Source organism: Protopterus annectens, chromosome 10.part0 (genome assembly GCF_019279795.1).
Source record: "Protopterus annectens isolate FY-2018-M chromosome 10.part0, PAN1.0, whole genome shotgun sequence".
In the NCBI taxonomy this organism is placed as follows: domain Eukaryota; kingdom Metazoa; phylum Chordata; order Ceratodontiformes; family Protopteridae; genus Protopterus; species Protopterus annectens.
In genome coordinates, this window is record NC_056744.1 from 788,753,352 (window position 1) to 788,770,036 (window position 16,685).

The following is a 16,685-nucleotide window of genomic DNA, read 5'->3' on the forward strand; positions in this document are numbered from 1 at the left end:
GTCGAACATTTGGTCTCGACCATGTAATGTTCGACATTTTGGATGTTCGAACATTTAACATAGACCCATCAAAAAATGCAGATTGGTGATAACGAGGTACAGTCATAATGGGTAGTAAAGAAGCAGTAGATGCCAAAGACTGATGACATTACAATAAAAAACCTCAAAGGGCAAAATGACAGGGATGAGATCCCCTCTTCAGAGTAGATCATTTCAGGGGAGAAAAGAGACTCAAGGCTGACAACAAGATGGGGAAAAACAGTGAAGTGAAACGTACTAATTCAGACATCTCCTTTTCTTGGTTATTTAACAAGGAGAGGGAAAATAAGAGGGAGAAAGTTCAGAAAAACAAGGAGAGAAGCATATAAGAGACTGAATGGATGCTTTTATATACAGTTTAAGTGTATGAGCAGCATACGCTGGAGTAGCTGCAAGGGTTTGGGAATGGAGACTGTTGTGGATCGGCAGCAGATAAAGGACAGTATGGTCATGTGGGTTCACTCTTAGTTAAGGGTTTACTAGAAGTGACAGATACAGGGGGCAAAAGTATGTTAAAAAGCGTTCAAAAGGAGATCATGACAGAATGGCAACTGGTAGGGTACAGGAAACAATATGAGATTCTGTCCACTCACAACCCCTTTTTCTCATTACTACACTGAAGTCACGGTGTCACTTTAACAGTGACAATCATCTAGAGCCAAGGTTCACACTGCAGGTGGCTAGCCCTACCATGTATGTTCTTCCGTACTACACACTCATGTGCAGACTCACCTATGGCCAATTTAGAGTGTCCAATCCACCTACTGCATGTATTTGGAATGTGGAAGGAAACCAGAACACCCAGAGGAAACTGATATGAACAGGGGGGGGACATGCAGACTCCTCAAAGAGGGCATCCCAGCTGAGAATAGAACCGGAGAACCTCTTGCTAGGAGGTGACAAAACTATCTGCTGTGTTACTGTGCCACCCAAACAATATGAGTTTAAAGTTTCAAGCAGCCATGTAAGAGCACATACTCGTGATTGGGAAACTTACTAAAATGTACACAGTTATTCGCTTTAGAAGGGGTATTTAGGGGATAAGTTGTTCTTAGTTGTTAAAATTAGTTATAAATTAAGTAGGAGGGACAATCATGGAAGTTGTGTGAACCAAAAACTATTAAACCAGATGATTAAATTAGAAACAGAGATTTGCTTGACTAAACATAATGTGGGGGTGGGGTTGGCAGAACATATAAAAGGCAAAAATAAACTAGACACTGAAATAAGATGACACTAAGAATAGCACTGTTGAATGCAAATGGTCTAGTACATAACAGCAAGACAAACACAGATCTAGAGTATATAAAGAAGTGTAAAAATTATTTGGTAATGCCCCAGGAAATGCATTTGACAAAAGGGGAGCAAGAGACACTAAAAAGAAACTAAGAATGTGTGGTTACTCATCAGAGTTTATTACAGAGAGAAAGAGGGGGAATAGGAACACTGATGGACAAAGTAGCTTGTATTAGTATTAGAAGATGATCAGGTAGATAGCAAAAGAAATAGGTCTGCAAAATGTTACTGGAAAGGACAGTAAATAACCCTGGTAGCAACATGCATGCCAGCAAAAGTAGGAATTATCAAAGTCAAACAAATACTGGTTCAAACTGTGGTGTTTCAGCAGGGGGTTACTTCAGTAGTAGGGATAGGAATGTAGTGTGTACGAGAGATGTGTCAAGTGGACGAGGAAAGACCGGGATAACTGCAGAAGGAATATATTTAAGAAAATATATGAAAGTGGTTGGATCTGTTGATGTAATGGATACAAAGCAAGGGAATGCAGAATGTATTCAGCTAGGCATAATACTTCAACAAGGTTGGACAGGTGCTACATAACATGGGAGCATCCATACTTAGTTCAGTAGTTGGGGGGGGGGGGTGAAACATCCAATAATATTGGACCGTGCTACTATTATAACAAAGCTGAAACCTGAGATGGAAGAAAGGGTAGGCAAATACTGGCAATTTTCTTCTGTCTGGTAAGGAATAAGGAATCTGCTGGATAAGCAACAGCAACAGCTAAATTGAGAAATGGGACAAATAGAAATCAGAGGGCAGGAGTGAGCAACAGAGTGGGACGAGGTTAAGGAGAAAGAAAAGTTCTATACGCAAACTTACCATAAAACAGTAGATGTTTGAATGACCTATGATGCAATAGCCTTAACTACATGGGATATATCCTGCCAAGCATATAATAGCCAGCCAGCTTCTAAAACTTCAGGTCATCTTCCACGTGCATAAACCATTATACAGCTTCAGCTCAAATACCTTTTCCTTTCCCCTCTCTTTTAGCTTTCCCTTTACTTTCGCTAACTGGAAAATATTTATTTTTGGACTTCCACAGGAAAAGTGATAAAAGTAGTAACTGAGGCCTCAATATTGTCTATGGAAGCTATTTGAGAATAAGTAGGATTCCGCCCATTTCATACCTCTCAACTTAGAAATATCAAAAATCTGGACAAAGGCCTATGAAAAATAGGTACAAATCTGCACGCTGATTAACATACAATTTGCATACATAACTATGTAACCCCACCCACACCAATGGAATTTGTAGGATACCGAGTTTCAAATGCAAACTGAAGAACAGACAAGCAAATATGGCCCTGCACAATCTCTGCAGAAGCAAAAGTCATCTAAATAACACATTAAAGAGATCTGTAAGTTCTTTAACTAATGAAGAGGTTGCTGCTAGCAAATCTGGAAAAAGCCAACATTTACTGGTGGGGAGGGGGGGGGGGGGAGACAAATTTTAAACATTCCTTGTATAATAGAAAAGTTGCTTGAATAAATGTTTGGTGTTACTATGTGTTTCCTGAAAGATAGGACTGAAACTCATTAAGTGAATTCAGTTATCGTTGATTTGCCAGAAAACCACAAATTATAAAAGGAACAGACCAAAATTATGAGCCAAACATTCTGTAAAACTTTGGACAGTTAAGAACTTTTAGTTATGTACTCACCATAACTTCAGATGTTTGGGATCCATCTCGCCTACATTCTGAATGATGGGTTCGGAGCCGATCCCTCGTATGCCAAAGAGCGAAGTCTCTTATTGGCTGAGCTTACTATATCCCAGGATGCACCACCACCAGTCCCCCAGATCTAGTTTGTCCGCATACATGCACACATGCATACCCTGCTTATATAACATCGTCAGATGAAACAAGATAAAAACAGTAGAGCTCAATCTCTTCTGATCTGCAAGGCAGGGGAAGGAGGGTGGGTATCCAGGAAATAGATGGATCCCAAACATCTGAAGTTATGGTGAGTACATAACTAAAAGATGTTATGTGATCCTATCTCATTCTGAATGATGGGACAGCCTAGCACCTGAATCCTGGGTGGCTCACTGGAAAACACTCCTGAGTACCGTGGAACCAAATGAAGCTCGTCCTTTAGATGCCACATCCAATTTGTAGTGGGAAATGAGGTTGGACCAAGTAGCCGCAGCAAATTCTTGGAATGAAAAGCTATAGAAGTAGCCATAGCTCTGGTAGAATGAGCTTTGATAGATGATGCAAGTTGCTTATTCAAGAAGAATAGGCCTGAGTTATGCAATCTCTGATCCATTTTGAGATTGTAGCTTTTGTGATGGTTTGGCCCAATTTATTATCTGAGAAGGACACAAACAACTGGTCTGACGTTGCTGAGTCCTGTCTAAATAGAAGCGTAATTGCCTGTGAACATCCAATTTATGGAGAGTGTATTCTGCTTCATTAGAGAATTTTGGAAAGAAAACTGGTAGTTCTAGAGATTGTTGAAGACAGAAACTAGAGCAGATCTTTGGGACAAAGGATGGATTAGGCCTAAGTGATACTCTATCTTTGTGGAAAATCAAATACGGTGGCTTAATAGACAGGGCTTGAAGCTCTGAGACCCTTCTAGCCACTAAAATGCCGTTTTCCATGACAGATATTTTAACTTCCACGCGTAGCAGGCACCAAATCAAGATCCCACGGAGGTGCAGGATGAAAAACTGGTGGTCTTAACAGGCTCGCACCTTTAATGAATGTTTTGCATAATCTGCTGCTCATCAAAGGAGGATCCATGGATTCATGGAATTTAGATATAGCAGCTAGTTGAACTTTAATAGTTGAGACAGAAGATCCCTGATTAAATAGGGATGTTAAGAATTTCAAAACCTCTGGGACAGGAGCAGTGATAGGGTCTAAGCCCTTGAGTTGAGCCCAGATAGCAAACCTCTTCCACTTACTAAGGTACAATTTGTTAGTGGTAGGTTTAAGATAAAATGTGAACAACTTCCGGGTCTAGTGTGTGACTTCTAACTAGGGTTGGAAGTGGAGAATAGTCAATTTCAGAGATTGAAGGACTGATGCCAATGTCCCGACTGATGGATTAGCAAATCCGATCACGCCTAAGGTCCACGGATCGTCCACTGCATGCTTTTCAGGTAAGGAAACCATATCTGACGAGGCCAGTATGGGGCGATCAGAATCATTGAAGACCCTAGCTGAGAAGCTTTTGAATAACTTTGGGAAGGAGTGGAATTGGGGGAAAAGCATAAAGCAACCCTGTTGGCCAAGGTTGTGCTAGAGCATCCATGGCTGGTACTTCCTGATGTGGAATCAAGGAGAAGAACCTCTGGCACTTGGTGTTTTGTGGAGTAATAGGTCGCAGCACGGGCCCCCATCTCTTGAAAACCTGGGCTGCTACTGCGTGGTTTAGAGACCATTCGTGAGGAGAGAGAATTGTCCTGCTTAATTTGTCCGCCAATACATTTGACTTTCCCGTGATGTGGGTCGCTACCAAGAGCGGTTTGTAGCTACAGCCCATTCCCACACTCTCATGGCCTCTCTGCAAAGGGGGTACGGTCCCTCCTTGTTTGTTCAGATACCAAACCACCGACATGTTGTCTGTGTGGATGGCGATGATGCCCTGAGGAAGGAACTTGTGTAAGGCCTGTAGGGATAGAAGTACAGCCCTCATCTCCAACACGTTGATGTGGAGAAGAGCTTCCCGGCAGGGTAACCACTGGAGGGGGAACAAAGGGTTCCCTGATCCAAGTTGGATGTCTGAAGCGTAATCATGATGTGATGATTGAGGGAAGATCTTGAAAGGACCATTGAGTTGATAAGAGCCACTGAAGAATCCTCATGTGTAACCTTGCTAGAGGAACTAAAAGTACTGTGGCAGACATTGAGCCTAGAACCTGTAGGACCATCCTGGCTGGGGCTTTGGATCTTGAGATCAGAGCTAGAACTTGGCCCTGTAAGTTCGAGATCCTTTCGCAGGAAGAAAGACGCATCAATCTTGAGTCTATCTCTGCTCCTATAAACTTTATGCTGGAGGGCAGCAAGACAGACTTTGACCAATTGAATGTAATCCCTAGGGAAACACCCAGGAGATGGTGGCTTTGAGGTTGTCCATAAGTAGATGCCTGGTGGTGGCAGTCAGGAGCGAAACACTTGGAATCCAAGACTCCTCAGGTGAGCCGTCACTACTGCCAAACCTGGTGAACACCCTGGGGCTGTGGTGAGACCAAAAAATTGGTAATGACTGGTTCCCAGGCTGAAGCGAGAAGCGAATACCTTCTGGACGCCTATGTATCGGTATGTGATAATAGGCGTCCGGAGGTCTATGGAGCACATATCCAAACATCCTTCTCCAACAACGGAGAATGGATTGCAACGTGACCATTCGAATTTGGATTTATAGGTTTAGTCTGCTGAGATCCAATATTGGTCTCAGGTCCCTGTCTTTTGGCACTAAAAAGAACCTGGAGTAATTTCTGATCCGATTTGGTCTGTGGGACCCGTTGGGATGACTCTTTTCTAGCAGCTTTGAAGCTTCTGCTGCTTTCCTTTCTTTGACTGGGGTGTGGGTCTGGGGGATTCTGGGGGGGGGGAGGGGGGGTGAGGACTTGAATGGGATGGTGTAACCTCCGGCAATTCCTGAGTGAGATTGACTCCCACCACTCCCAGGCTTCTAGGGCAGGGACACACGACGGACAAGCGACACAGGCAGGCAATCCGAATGTCGGCGTCGTGCCTCATGTGGGAGGCTGAGGACTCGCGACGGTCTCAGGAATCTCGGTCCTCTCTGGCCTCCTGGGCCCTGCTGGGACCCTGGCCTCTCGTCTCCTGCCCTCTGCCTCTGGACGGGAATCTTCAAAAACTTTCCCTCTTTTTGACATTTTCTCCCCCTATTTTGAACACTTGGCCTTCTCTTGCTCACAGCGGGTAAGGGTGTCTTTTCACCTTGGGTCCAAACAATGAGACCCCATCAAAGGGAGCTCGGCAAGGAAGACTTGAAGGCCTCCCGTGCACTGACACAACAAGCGAAAACATCCTAAGTAGACGAGCCGCGCATAGCGCTCTACCCCGCATAAGAAATGAGCCTAATGGAAGAGTTAGCAATAGCAATTGGTTAGGGATAGAACTGCCAGCAACTGAGAGAGCTGCGTCTGACAACTCCTTGACCAGATCCCTCTGAAGCCTGTAAATGTGCCTATACCCTAGACTCCTTATTAGAGGATGGATCTGTTGTGTAGCAGATGCCACCCCATGGCCACGCCTTCCGACAAAAATCCAGAGCTGGCTCGTCGGGCGGAGACACCCAGGGGAGGCTGAGGCCCAAGGCCAAAGGGGAGGAAACAAACTTTTGGAAGACTGGGGACTGGAAAAGTCTTTGGAGCATCAAGCCTTTGAGAATCAATTTATTTTCCTCTCCTGGAGGACAGAGGTATGGGGTTGAGACATGTTGATACACAAATCTAGTCACTCTGACAGGAGTACACACTAAATTTTAACTACTATATAAAGCTACAATAATAAATAAAAGCCACTCTTTCTGTAAAAAACAGGTAACTCTAACCCAATTTGAACAATTATTTAGACCCTGTAATTCAAAAATATTAACAGTCGGAAGGAGGCCCCCCTGAATGGACAACGAAAACAAACTGAACTCAACAACAATTGACAGAAAGTTAGTTTAATAAACTACTTAGCCCAGCCAGCTCGAGACCACGCCTTCAGAGGGAAGACAAACGAGATCTGGGGGTGGTGGGTGGTCCTGGGATATAGTAAGTCAGCTCAGCCAAAGAGACTTTGGCATGGCATAAGTAATGAACCTGGAGTTTCGGCGGATCGGCCCAACCCATCATTCAGAAGATCACATAACATCTATGGTTAACTCCTTAAACCACAAGTGGTGGTGGTGTGGGTAGAGAATCTAGGCTCTTGCTGCCTGTACCTAAGGTAAAGGGTTTGAGTCTCTAACCACCAGCTATACCTAACTGGGGGCATTTTACACAGCTGCCATTAAACAAAGCTGCCTGCCAAAGTAAACCAACCTAGCTGCCATTAAACAAAGCTGCTTGCCAAAGTAAACCTAGCTGCTATTTAAACAAAGCTGCCTGCCAAAGTAAACCTAGCTGCCATTAACACATACAGTGACTGGAAAGCTTCTGCAAGCTGACATTAACACAAACAGCGATGCCTGCACGGAAAGCTTCTGCAAGCTGCTGTCAGTGAAAGCTGTTAAGTAAATAAATAAACTCCAAAGCACATACACAGGGTAAGATCCGAAGTAAACCTAGCTGCCGTAACTGTTAAGTAAAAAGTAAAACAAACCTGCCATTAAAGCTGCCATTAACACACACAGCAATGCCTGCATGGAAAGCTTCTGCAAGCTGCTGTAGTAAATAACACAGTGAAAATAAAAGTGAAGCTTAAGCTGCTATTGATTCTCCCACTTTTACCCTGGATGATTCTCTCACTTTAGAAAGCTGAGCTGGGGAAGGACGTGCTGTGCAAGCTGCTGTTAATGTGATGCACATGCTAAGTTCTGACTTTGAAAAGGCAGCCCCCCAAAAGCTTCCACATACACAAGCTGAAAGTAAAAGCCAAAGTAATTACACAATGATGCTGCGATGCCTGCACAGAAAGGCTGGTAAGTAAATAACACAGTGAAAGTAAGCTAGCTGACGAGGAAACCAGTAAAGCAATGCCTGCATAGTGCACGGAAAGCTTCTGCAAGTGATCATTATTCCTGTTAAGTAAAAGCAGAGTAAGACAATGAAAGTCAGCTGTCGTTAAGTACATAATAATACAGTGAAGCTGCTGTTAAGTAAATAATGCTGTGATTTTGAAACTGCATTAAGTAAACAGTCTTTCCCACCAAAAGCTGCCATTAACCTACCTATGAACCTATTAAGTAAACATCCAGTCTAAAAGCTCAGCACGCAAACACACACACACACACACACACACACACACACACACACACACACACACACACACACACACACACACACACACACAGAAAGCTGCCCACCCATTAAGTAAAAGTGAAGCTGCGATGCCTGTATGCTAAGTGCTGACTGTGTCTTTGAAAAGTAATGATTCTTTTTCACTTTTACCTGAGAAGCTGAGCTGGGGAAAGACGATGTGCATGCTGTGCAAAGTCCGCAAGTGAATTAAGATGCACTGTATTGTGCAAGTGCAAGTTCCACAAGTAAATTAATGAATGGCAGGCTGTCTGCTTCATGGAGCTGATGTCATTACTCATGTCCTGCACGTGATGACGTCAGTAGTAAAAAAATAATAAAAAAAAAAATGTAGGAAATTCGGATATTAAAGAGGCCACTGGGGAATTTGTGGCATCCCAGTATTTTGCCCTCAAAACTGTTATTTATCCAGGAATTTGGTATGGTTGAGAGGTATGGTCCATTTGCATTACATATGCTTTGTTCATTAATTGGGCTGCCACGGTGGTGTAGTGGTTAACATTGCCACCTCACAGCAAGAGGTTCGATTCTCAGCTGGGGTGCCTTCTGTGTGGAGTCTGCATGTCCTCCCTGTGGTCCTGTGGGTTTCCTCCGGGTGCTCCGGTTTCCTCCCACATCCCAAAGACATGCAGTAGGTGGACTGGACACTCTAAATTGGCCCTAGGTGTGAGTGTGTGTGTGTCTTCTGTGGTAGGTTGGGCACTGGGCTGGCAACTCGACACCGTAAAACTCCACTGCCAATCATGAGGAGACAGATGGATCCGCTGTGGCAATCCCTAACCAGGAAAAGCCGAAAGAAGAAGAAGATGATTTGTTCATTAATTGCCTGTTCTCTGTTCTTGTTGGATTCATACACAGTACTGGTTGAAATTTGATTAAAATTACTTACTTCTTGTCCTTTGACCTTAATTGGGTAAGCTTTATATGCTTGTGCATCTCTGTTTAATTCCTTTTCTATTTAAGATAGTAGCATTCTGTTAACTTTAGCTGAAATGCCATTATACTGTGCACTGCAAAAAAGAAAGTCACCATTTTTCTTGATCTCTTCATTTAAAAGCCTCATTTCCTTTAAATGACATTAGTCTTAACCCTGTAATCTGAAATGAGGTGCTCCAACATTTCTAAGCCAGTTTTCTTAAACAACTTTAAGTTAGCATGTAATTTGCCGCCATATTTCACCCAGTTAGGGAATTTAAGTACTCCTAGTCCAAATGGGGCTTGTTCTATACTGAGGCTATTTTCAAGATTTGACTACAGATTAACATTCCTACTTCAAATGTAAGTTACCTGCCACTGCTCCTCCACACTTCCAGTCGCTCCCATCTCTCACCTGTCAACACATGTGCACTTGCAGTGGACTTCCATACCACCTATTAAGCCATCTCATGCATTGGTCCCATAGCACTGGCAGTCTTCAGATTAGAAAGTCTGCTCAACAGCTTTTGCCATTTCTTCTCAGAGTGTGCAACCCATTCATATGTGCCCCATCTTCCCATTAACTTTTCCACAGCATTATCATATGATTCATTTAATCCTGTATTATGTTAATGATTCATTTAATCCTGCATACATTTTCCCACAACTTTTAATAAAAAAAACATGGTAACCAAGATTTTCAGCAAAGCATTCAAATCTTTGATACTGCTAACTAAAATGAGGAGGGTAAAAAAGTAAATAATTAAAGATCATCTAGAAGAATACACTTTTGAGGATAAAAGAACTGTATTGTACTTTTCACATATGACATTTAAAAACCTTTGGTTACTTTAGCCTTGAAATATGCTGTACTATTCTGGCCAGCATAACAACTTTATGCAAATATAGGTCAATCAAGAAGCTCAACATAAAAAAAAAAATAATGAAACAACACGATAGTATAAGGTAGTCGGAACAACCACGATAAGGATAAACTTCCAACATTCACATTAGCAAAGAAGATAGGATTCCAGCTTTCACAGTAACAGTATGTCTTTGCACGAATAAAGACGTACTGTTACTGTGAAAGCTGGAATCCTATCTTCTTTGCTAATGTGAATGTTGGAAGTTTATCCTTATTGTGGTTGTTCCGACTACCTTATACTATCGTGTTGTTTCATTATCTGTTATTTTGGTAGCGGAACATTCGCTCAGTGGGTAGCATGGTTGTTCATTTTTCTTTTATAAAAAAAAAATAGTTTATTCTGCACTACAACTGGTTGTGAATATGGAACTTGGAAATGTTTATTTTGTACAGAGCTATAGGGCAGGTTTTAACATTTTCTACTTACCAAATCTGGAGCAGAAGTCACTGATTGCATTTGTAATGATCCAGAAGTACCTTGCCTGGTACTCTTTAGTGTTGGACCAAGAATATTGGACCAGTATATTCTTTTAGACTGTACAACAGTGGCTCTGAAAGCAGAACAGAAAGTCAATTTTTGTTTAATTAATACCTTAAAACAGTGTGTGTGTGTGTGTGTGTGTGTGTGTGTGTGTGTGTGTGTATGTATATATATATATATATATATATATATATATATACATATATACACACACACACACACACACACACACACACACACACACACACACACATGCATATATGCACACACACTTATACACATGCATTGGTGATGCTCGTATATAAAATAAACAATTCTTCCATTCTTGTGTGCTTTAAACTGAAAACCAAAACAGCTAGCAACTACACATTGTAGATTATAGTAAAGCAAACACATAAGGACAACAACCATTCAATGCCAATCTAAAAAAGTGGCATACTTAAAATAATTTTAATTGATTTATATTAAAATATATAATGAGTCTTTATTTTCTAGTCATTTTATCCAAGAGGTTTTTTTTTTCAAAATGTGGTTCTCCTTATCAGCATTATTCAGTCAGCCAATATGCTGAATGTCTTTTCTTATTCAGAAAACTCCATCTTAATTTTAGCAGATATCATATCATATCTCATGTGGCTACTACTTTGGGAAACCATGACATTTATTTTAAATCGTAGCAATCCTTATCCAGTAACTGGTGTATTGCGCAAATGTACCGAGTTTTCAGTCTCTAGCAAATTACAAAAATAGATGCAGATTTTTAAATGACATAGAGATTCCAACCTTTTATGACGTCTGTAAGAGAAAGAGAACGCATCCCAAGCCATTTAATCTCTACATAGCCAAGACCTTTGTAGCATCTGACCACTTAGTTGCCATTATTTGCATTTTCTTGCAGTGAAATACTAAAACATTCAGCATATATAATTCAAATAAATGAGAAGCAGAGTGTAACCCCAATATGACAGTAGTTCATAGGAGGAGTACAAGTTATATTTTCTCATGGGCACATTGCTGTTCATAAGGTTGGAGCAAGAGTAACAAAATTAGAAGCCCACTATCATGAATAATCTATAACATATTAATACAATTGCGAATACAATGACATTACTTAAGAAATTTTTTCCCCTTTTTTCAGCAAACTTCAAGTCCAAATTGACAACATCTACTAGAGACAATCATAAGGCCTTCTTCACATATGTATGCAACTTCAAAGGAATCACCCAGATCTGTTCAGGACTGCTGGTCAAGGGCACCACATACACAGATGCCGTAGATATAGCAAACTTGCTGGCTGACCGATTCAGCAAAAACTTCACCCCACTGCCCCCCCCCCATCAGTAAATGAGGACATCCCCAGTACCTGCACCCTTCCCCTTATATCTAGGGAACAGGTGATCACTGCTCTCTCAAAGGCAGAAAATAGTCTCCATGGGACCCGATAACATCCCAGGCTGCATCCTATGTGAACTTGGGCAGGAACTTGCAGCACCATTAGGTCCCCTATTAAACTAAAGCCGCAGTACCGGCTTTGTCCCAGCTGAGTTGAGGACAGCCACTGTCATTCCTCCTTTGCACAAAGGTGGAGTGTCCACCGATCCAAGAAATTATAGACCCATCACAGCCTAACTAGCCTGATCTGCAAGACTATGGAATGGATTATCATGGACCTCATTAACAAGGACATTAGCAAACTCCAAACACTTGATCCCCGCACAGTTTGGCTTTGTCAAGGGGAGATCATGTCTGTTAAATTTGGTCGACTTCTTTGAGACAGGTCACGAAAGCTATGGACGTGGGGAAGACAATGCACACAGTCTACCTTGACCTGGCCAAAGCTTTCAACACTATTCCCCACTTGGGCATAATAGATCAACTTTCTTAACTAGGCATCAATCCATATGTTACCAGATGGATAGCAAATTGGCTCACTGATAGAACCCACCTATTTAAAATAGGGGAAGTAACATCAAGCAGAAGACACATAACAAGTGGCATACACCAGGGTTCAGTCTTGGGGCCACTGTTATTTGGGATATACTTTTCTGAGATGCAGGCCAAAACCAGTGGGCTATGGCTGACCAGATCTGCAGATGACTGCAAGCTGGGTGCTGTCATCAATTCTCCTAGTGATGTGGACATCCTCCAAGAGGGTCTCACCAAGACAAACGACTGGTGTCGGGAAACATGGCCTCAAGCTTAATACCAATAAATGCATCATCATTCCCTTTGGGGAAAGTGACGTCCCCACAAATTATCACATTAATAACAACATCCTACTCACACAATCAGTCATGAGGTATTTGGGCACCCAGGTTGATAGCAACCTGACTTTTGACCATGATGTTGCTTCCATTGTACGGAAAGCCTTCTACATGGCCAGACCTCATAAGTAAGGGTATCTCATCCAGGGCAAGGTCATCATAACATCCCTGTATTCCTCCCTTATAAGGCCCATTATTGAGTACAATGCCCTGTTTGGTATGTACCACGCAAAGCACATGCAGCACCTGGAGAGACCACAGAAGCTCCTCACCAGAGGAATCCAGGGCCTTAAACATCTACGATGCACAGATAGGCTAAAAGCCCTATCCCTCTACTCAGTTTGATACACGCGACCTCTGTTTGACATACAAGGCAATCTAAGACCCCACCTTGATGGGACTGCTGCATATCCACAAGACAAGCTCCACTCGAGTAACCCACATGTGTGGACTCAACCTGGTCTGTGATATCAACAAGACTTGTTGGCAGGACAGATTTGTGTCCCAGAAACCCCCCTATCTGTGAAATAGAATATTATGAGAAAGTAGTTATAGACCTCATATGCATGTTTATACAGGATTCTAATTCCCAGTCTTTCCACTCCTGACAACATATCCAAAATAACTGCCTCTATTATCTTCCAAACAAAAGAATAGACTTATGAATCTTTACTACTCTAGGTTTGTCCTAGTCCCCTTTTTCATAAAGATGTCTTTAACAGAGGATTATGACTGGGTCTCCAGCTGTAACCATATTATTATATATTTGAGACATCAACCTCCATCTGTGGAACAGACCCCCTCTCCATATCAAGCAGAGTACCTCTTTACCCCTTTTTAAGTGCAACCTGTATAACTGGATGGGAAACAGAAAATGCACCCGTGGGATTCCACCTGTGTCCCTGCTGGACATGGGCATCGGGTACTGACTTGTCTAAACATGGGCTAAACTCTTGGCGAGCCTCAAAAGGGCCTCAGGGTCAATAGCCTTATAACTTCCTTTGATTCTATGAAATAACTTCACTGTACAGTGGCACTCCTTTCTTTTGTTGTGTTATAATTATATGGCTGCACAGAGATGCCTGGACATATGTACTGTCCAGGGGCCTATTACTGGACATACATACATATATACAAGTATTTTAGGCATGGTATCCTGCCAATATACCAAAACAGTCACTTTATAATGTGTTAGGCTCTTCCAGCAATCAGCTAATCTCCTCAAGAACCATCAGCACATCGGTCTTTACTATATAACCATTTACAATGCTTCTCTTCTACTCCAGGATAATCTCAATCAATCCCAGGAGTAGTGGTCTCCAAATACCTACATACCTGGATAAGGTCTCTTCTTAAATATCTGTGTTATGCACTGTACAAGTGCAGATATTATCTAACAGACTTTCATATCTATTTATACCATTAGTATATGTCCACTGAACTTGTTCTAATTTAGTCATGCAAATTTTCCTACAAAGTTTCCATATTATTATTCCATATACTTGTTTGGTTAATTACCAACATTGATTTAATCATTAATGATTTTCAAGACATACATCTTTTTACACAGGCTATAGTGTTATTAATACTAATTTTTGATATAATTAGTAAAGCTCCAAGATAGAGCTACCCATATGCCTATGTCCTAAAATTAGTTCACAGTTTCAATCACTGTGTGACTGCATTAAATACTCACCCTTCAAACTATGTTTCCCAAATGCTATATGTTTAGTTGTCTATGTATTTATAATAGCATATTATTCTCCTGTACTCAACTGCCCATTTTAAGAGAGTTATTTTGCAGACAAGTCTTATTCATAACAAATGTTAATGTTTTTCCCATTTTGAAGTCATCTACATACAGTCTGTAGAGCACCTCAGATCAAAAAGATAAATCAGAAGGATACAACTTAAACAGCTATGGACCCAGGATAGAGCTCTGCAGAATACTCTGGAATCCAGAATTTCACCTGTCCATTTGTTGTAAGACAACACTTGCCATGTCCTGCATGTATGCCATATATCTCTCCACATTATCAAAATTACATTAATGCCAACCTGTTCTAATTTACTGATCCGTGTTTTGTCTATGACCATTTAAAAGGCTGAAGATATGTCTACATAAATTACATACCAACACAGTTTCATTTATAGTGACTATGTTATTGTAGAATATTATGAGACAGTAGTTATAGACCTCATATGCATGTTTATATAGGATTCTAATTCCCAGTCTTTCCACTTCTGACAACATATCCAAAATAACCGCCTCTATTACCTTCCAAACAAAAGAATAGACTTATGAATCTTTACTACTCTAGATTTGTCCTAGTCCCCTTTTTCATAAAGATGTCTTTAACAGAGGATTATGACTGGGTCTCCAGCTGTAACCATATTATTATGCATTTGAGACACGGATGCCAAGAAATTCACCTCAAGAGCAAAGTTTGAGAGGTGAATCTTTGCATCTATGTTAAGCACACACAATAGATAAGATGGGTGAAGCTATCAGAATTCTTTGCGATGCAACTCTCCAAAGCAAAAAACACAGCATCAATGGGACCAGACGGTGTCCCGGGCTGCGTCCTACATGAACTCCAAGAAGAGCTAAACCCAAACATAAAACTACTGTTCAATCTCAGCCTTACTACAGGATATGTGCCCAAAGAGTGGCGTACAGCAACAGTGGTCCCTCTCCATAAAGGTGGTGCCTCAACGGATCCTGGAAACTATCGCCCCATAAGCCTGACTAGCTTGGTCTGCAAAGCTATGGAAAGGATCATCATGGACCTCATAAATAAAGATATTGGGGACCTACAGACACTGGATCCTACCCAGTTCGGCTTTGTTAAGGGCAGATCCTGCCTCTTAAACCTGGTTTATTTCTTTGAAACAGTCACCAAGGCCATTGACGAGGGGAAGGTGGTCCACACAGCCTACCTGGACCTCGCAAAAGCCTTCGATACAATACCCCACTCGGGCATTATAGATAAGCTCACCAGCTTAAATATAAACCCCTATGTCACTAGATGGATTGCAAACTGGCTCAAGGACAAAACCCATATGGTTAGAATTGCTGGGGCCATGTCAGACTCCAAACCAGTTACAAGTGGTGTCCCACAAGGCTCAGTCCTGGGACCTCTCTTGTTCGGTATATATTTCTCGGAGGTACAGGCCAACACGGAAGGACTGTGGCTGACCAAGTCCGCAGATGACTGCAAACTGGGCGCCATAATCGATTCTCCAGCCGACACAAGCATCCTCCAAAAGGGCCTCATAGAAACAGACAACTGGTGCCAGAGCCATGGCCTCAAGCTAAATGCCAAAAAGTGTATAGTCATCCCTTTGGCAAAACAAAGTGCCCACAAATTACCACATAGGTGGTAATCCATTAAGTACAGAAGAAGTAATTAGGGACCTGGGGACCCAAGTTGATAGCAATCTCTCATTTGACAACCATGTGGCCAAAGTGGTTAGAAAAACATTTTATATAGCCCACCTAATCATGAAGGGATTCACATCTAGATCAGGGGAGGTCATCGTGCCTCTTTACTCATCCCTCATCAGGCCCGTAATTGAGTACAATGCCCCTTTTGGGATGTACCTTACCAGACACCTGCAGCAACTGGAAAGACCCCAAAAGTACCTCACCAAGAGGATCAAAGGGCTCAAACAGATGCCATATGCTGCCCGGTTAAAGAAACTCCAGCTCTACTTAGTGGCATACCGCCTGTTCAGAGGTGATCTGTGCCTGATGTATAAAGCCATGTCCAACCCGGAATTAATGGACATGCTGCATCTCAGAAA

The 16,685-nt window shown here is 41.9% G+C and overlaps 1 protein-coding gene across 3 annotated transcripts in view; it reads right to left on the minus strand.

Moving 5' to 3' along the window:
• Positions 1-16,685, minus strand: part of LOC122813345 (putative ferric-chelate reductase 1) — a 659,529-nt gene that overhangs the window by 574,797 nt on the left and 68,047 nt on the right. For all 3 annotated transcript variants that reach the window (XM_044085610.1, XM_044085611.1, XM_044085609.1), the window contains exon 4: positions 10,561-10,684. In XM_044085610.1, coding sequence (XP_043941545.1) covers positions 10,561-10,684 — 124 coding nt within the window. The remainder of the gene's footprint in view (positions 1-10,560; positions 10,685-16,685) is intronic.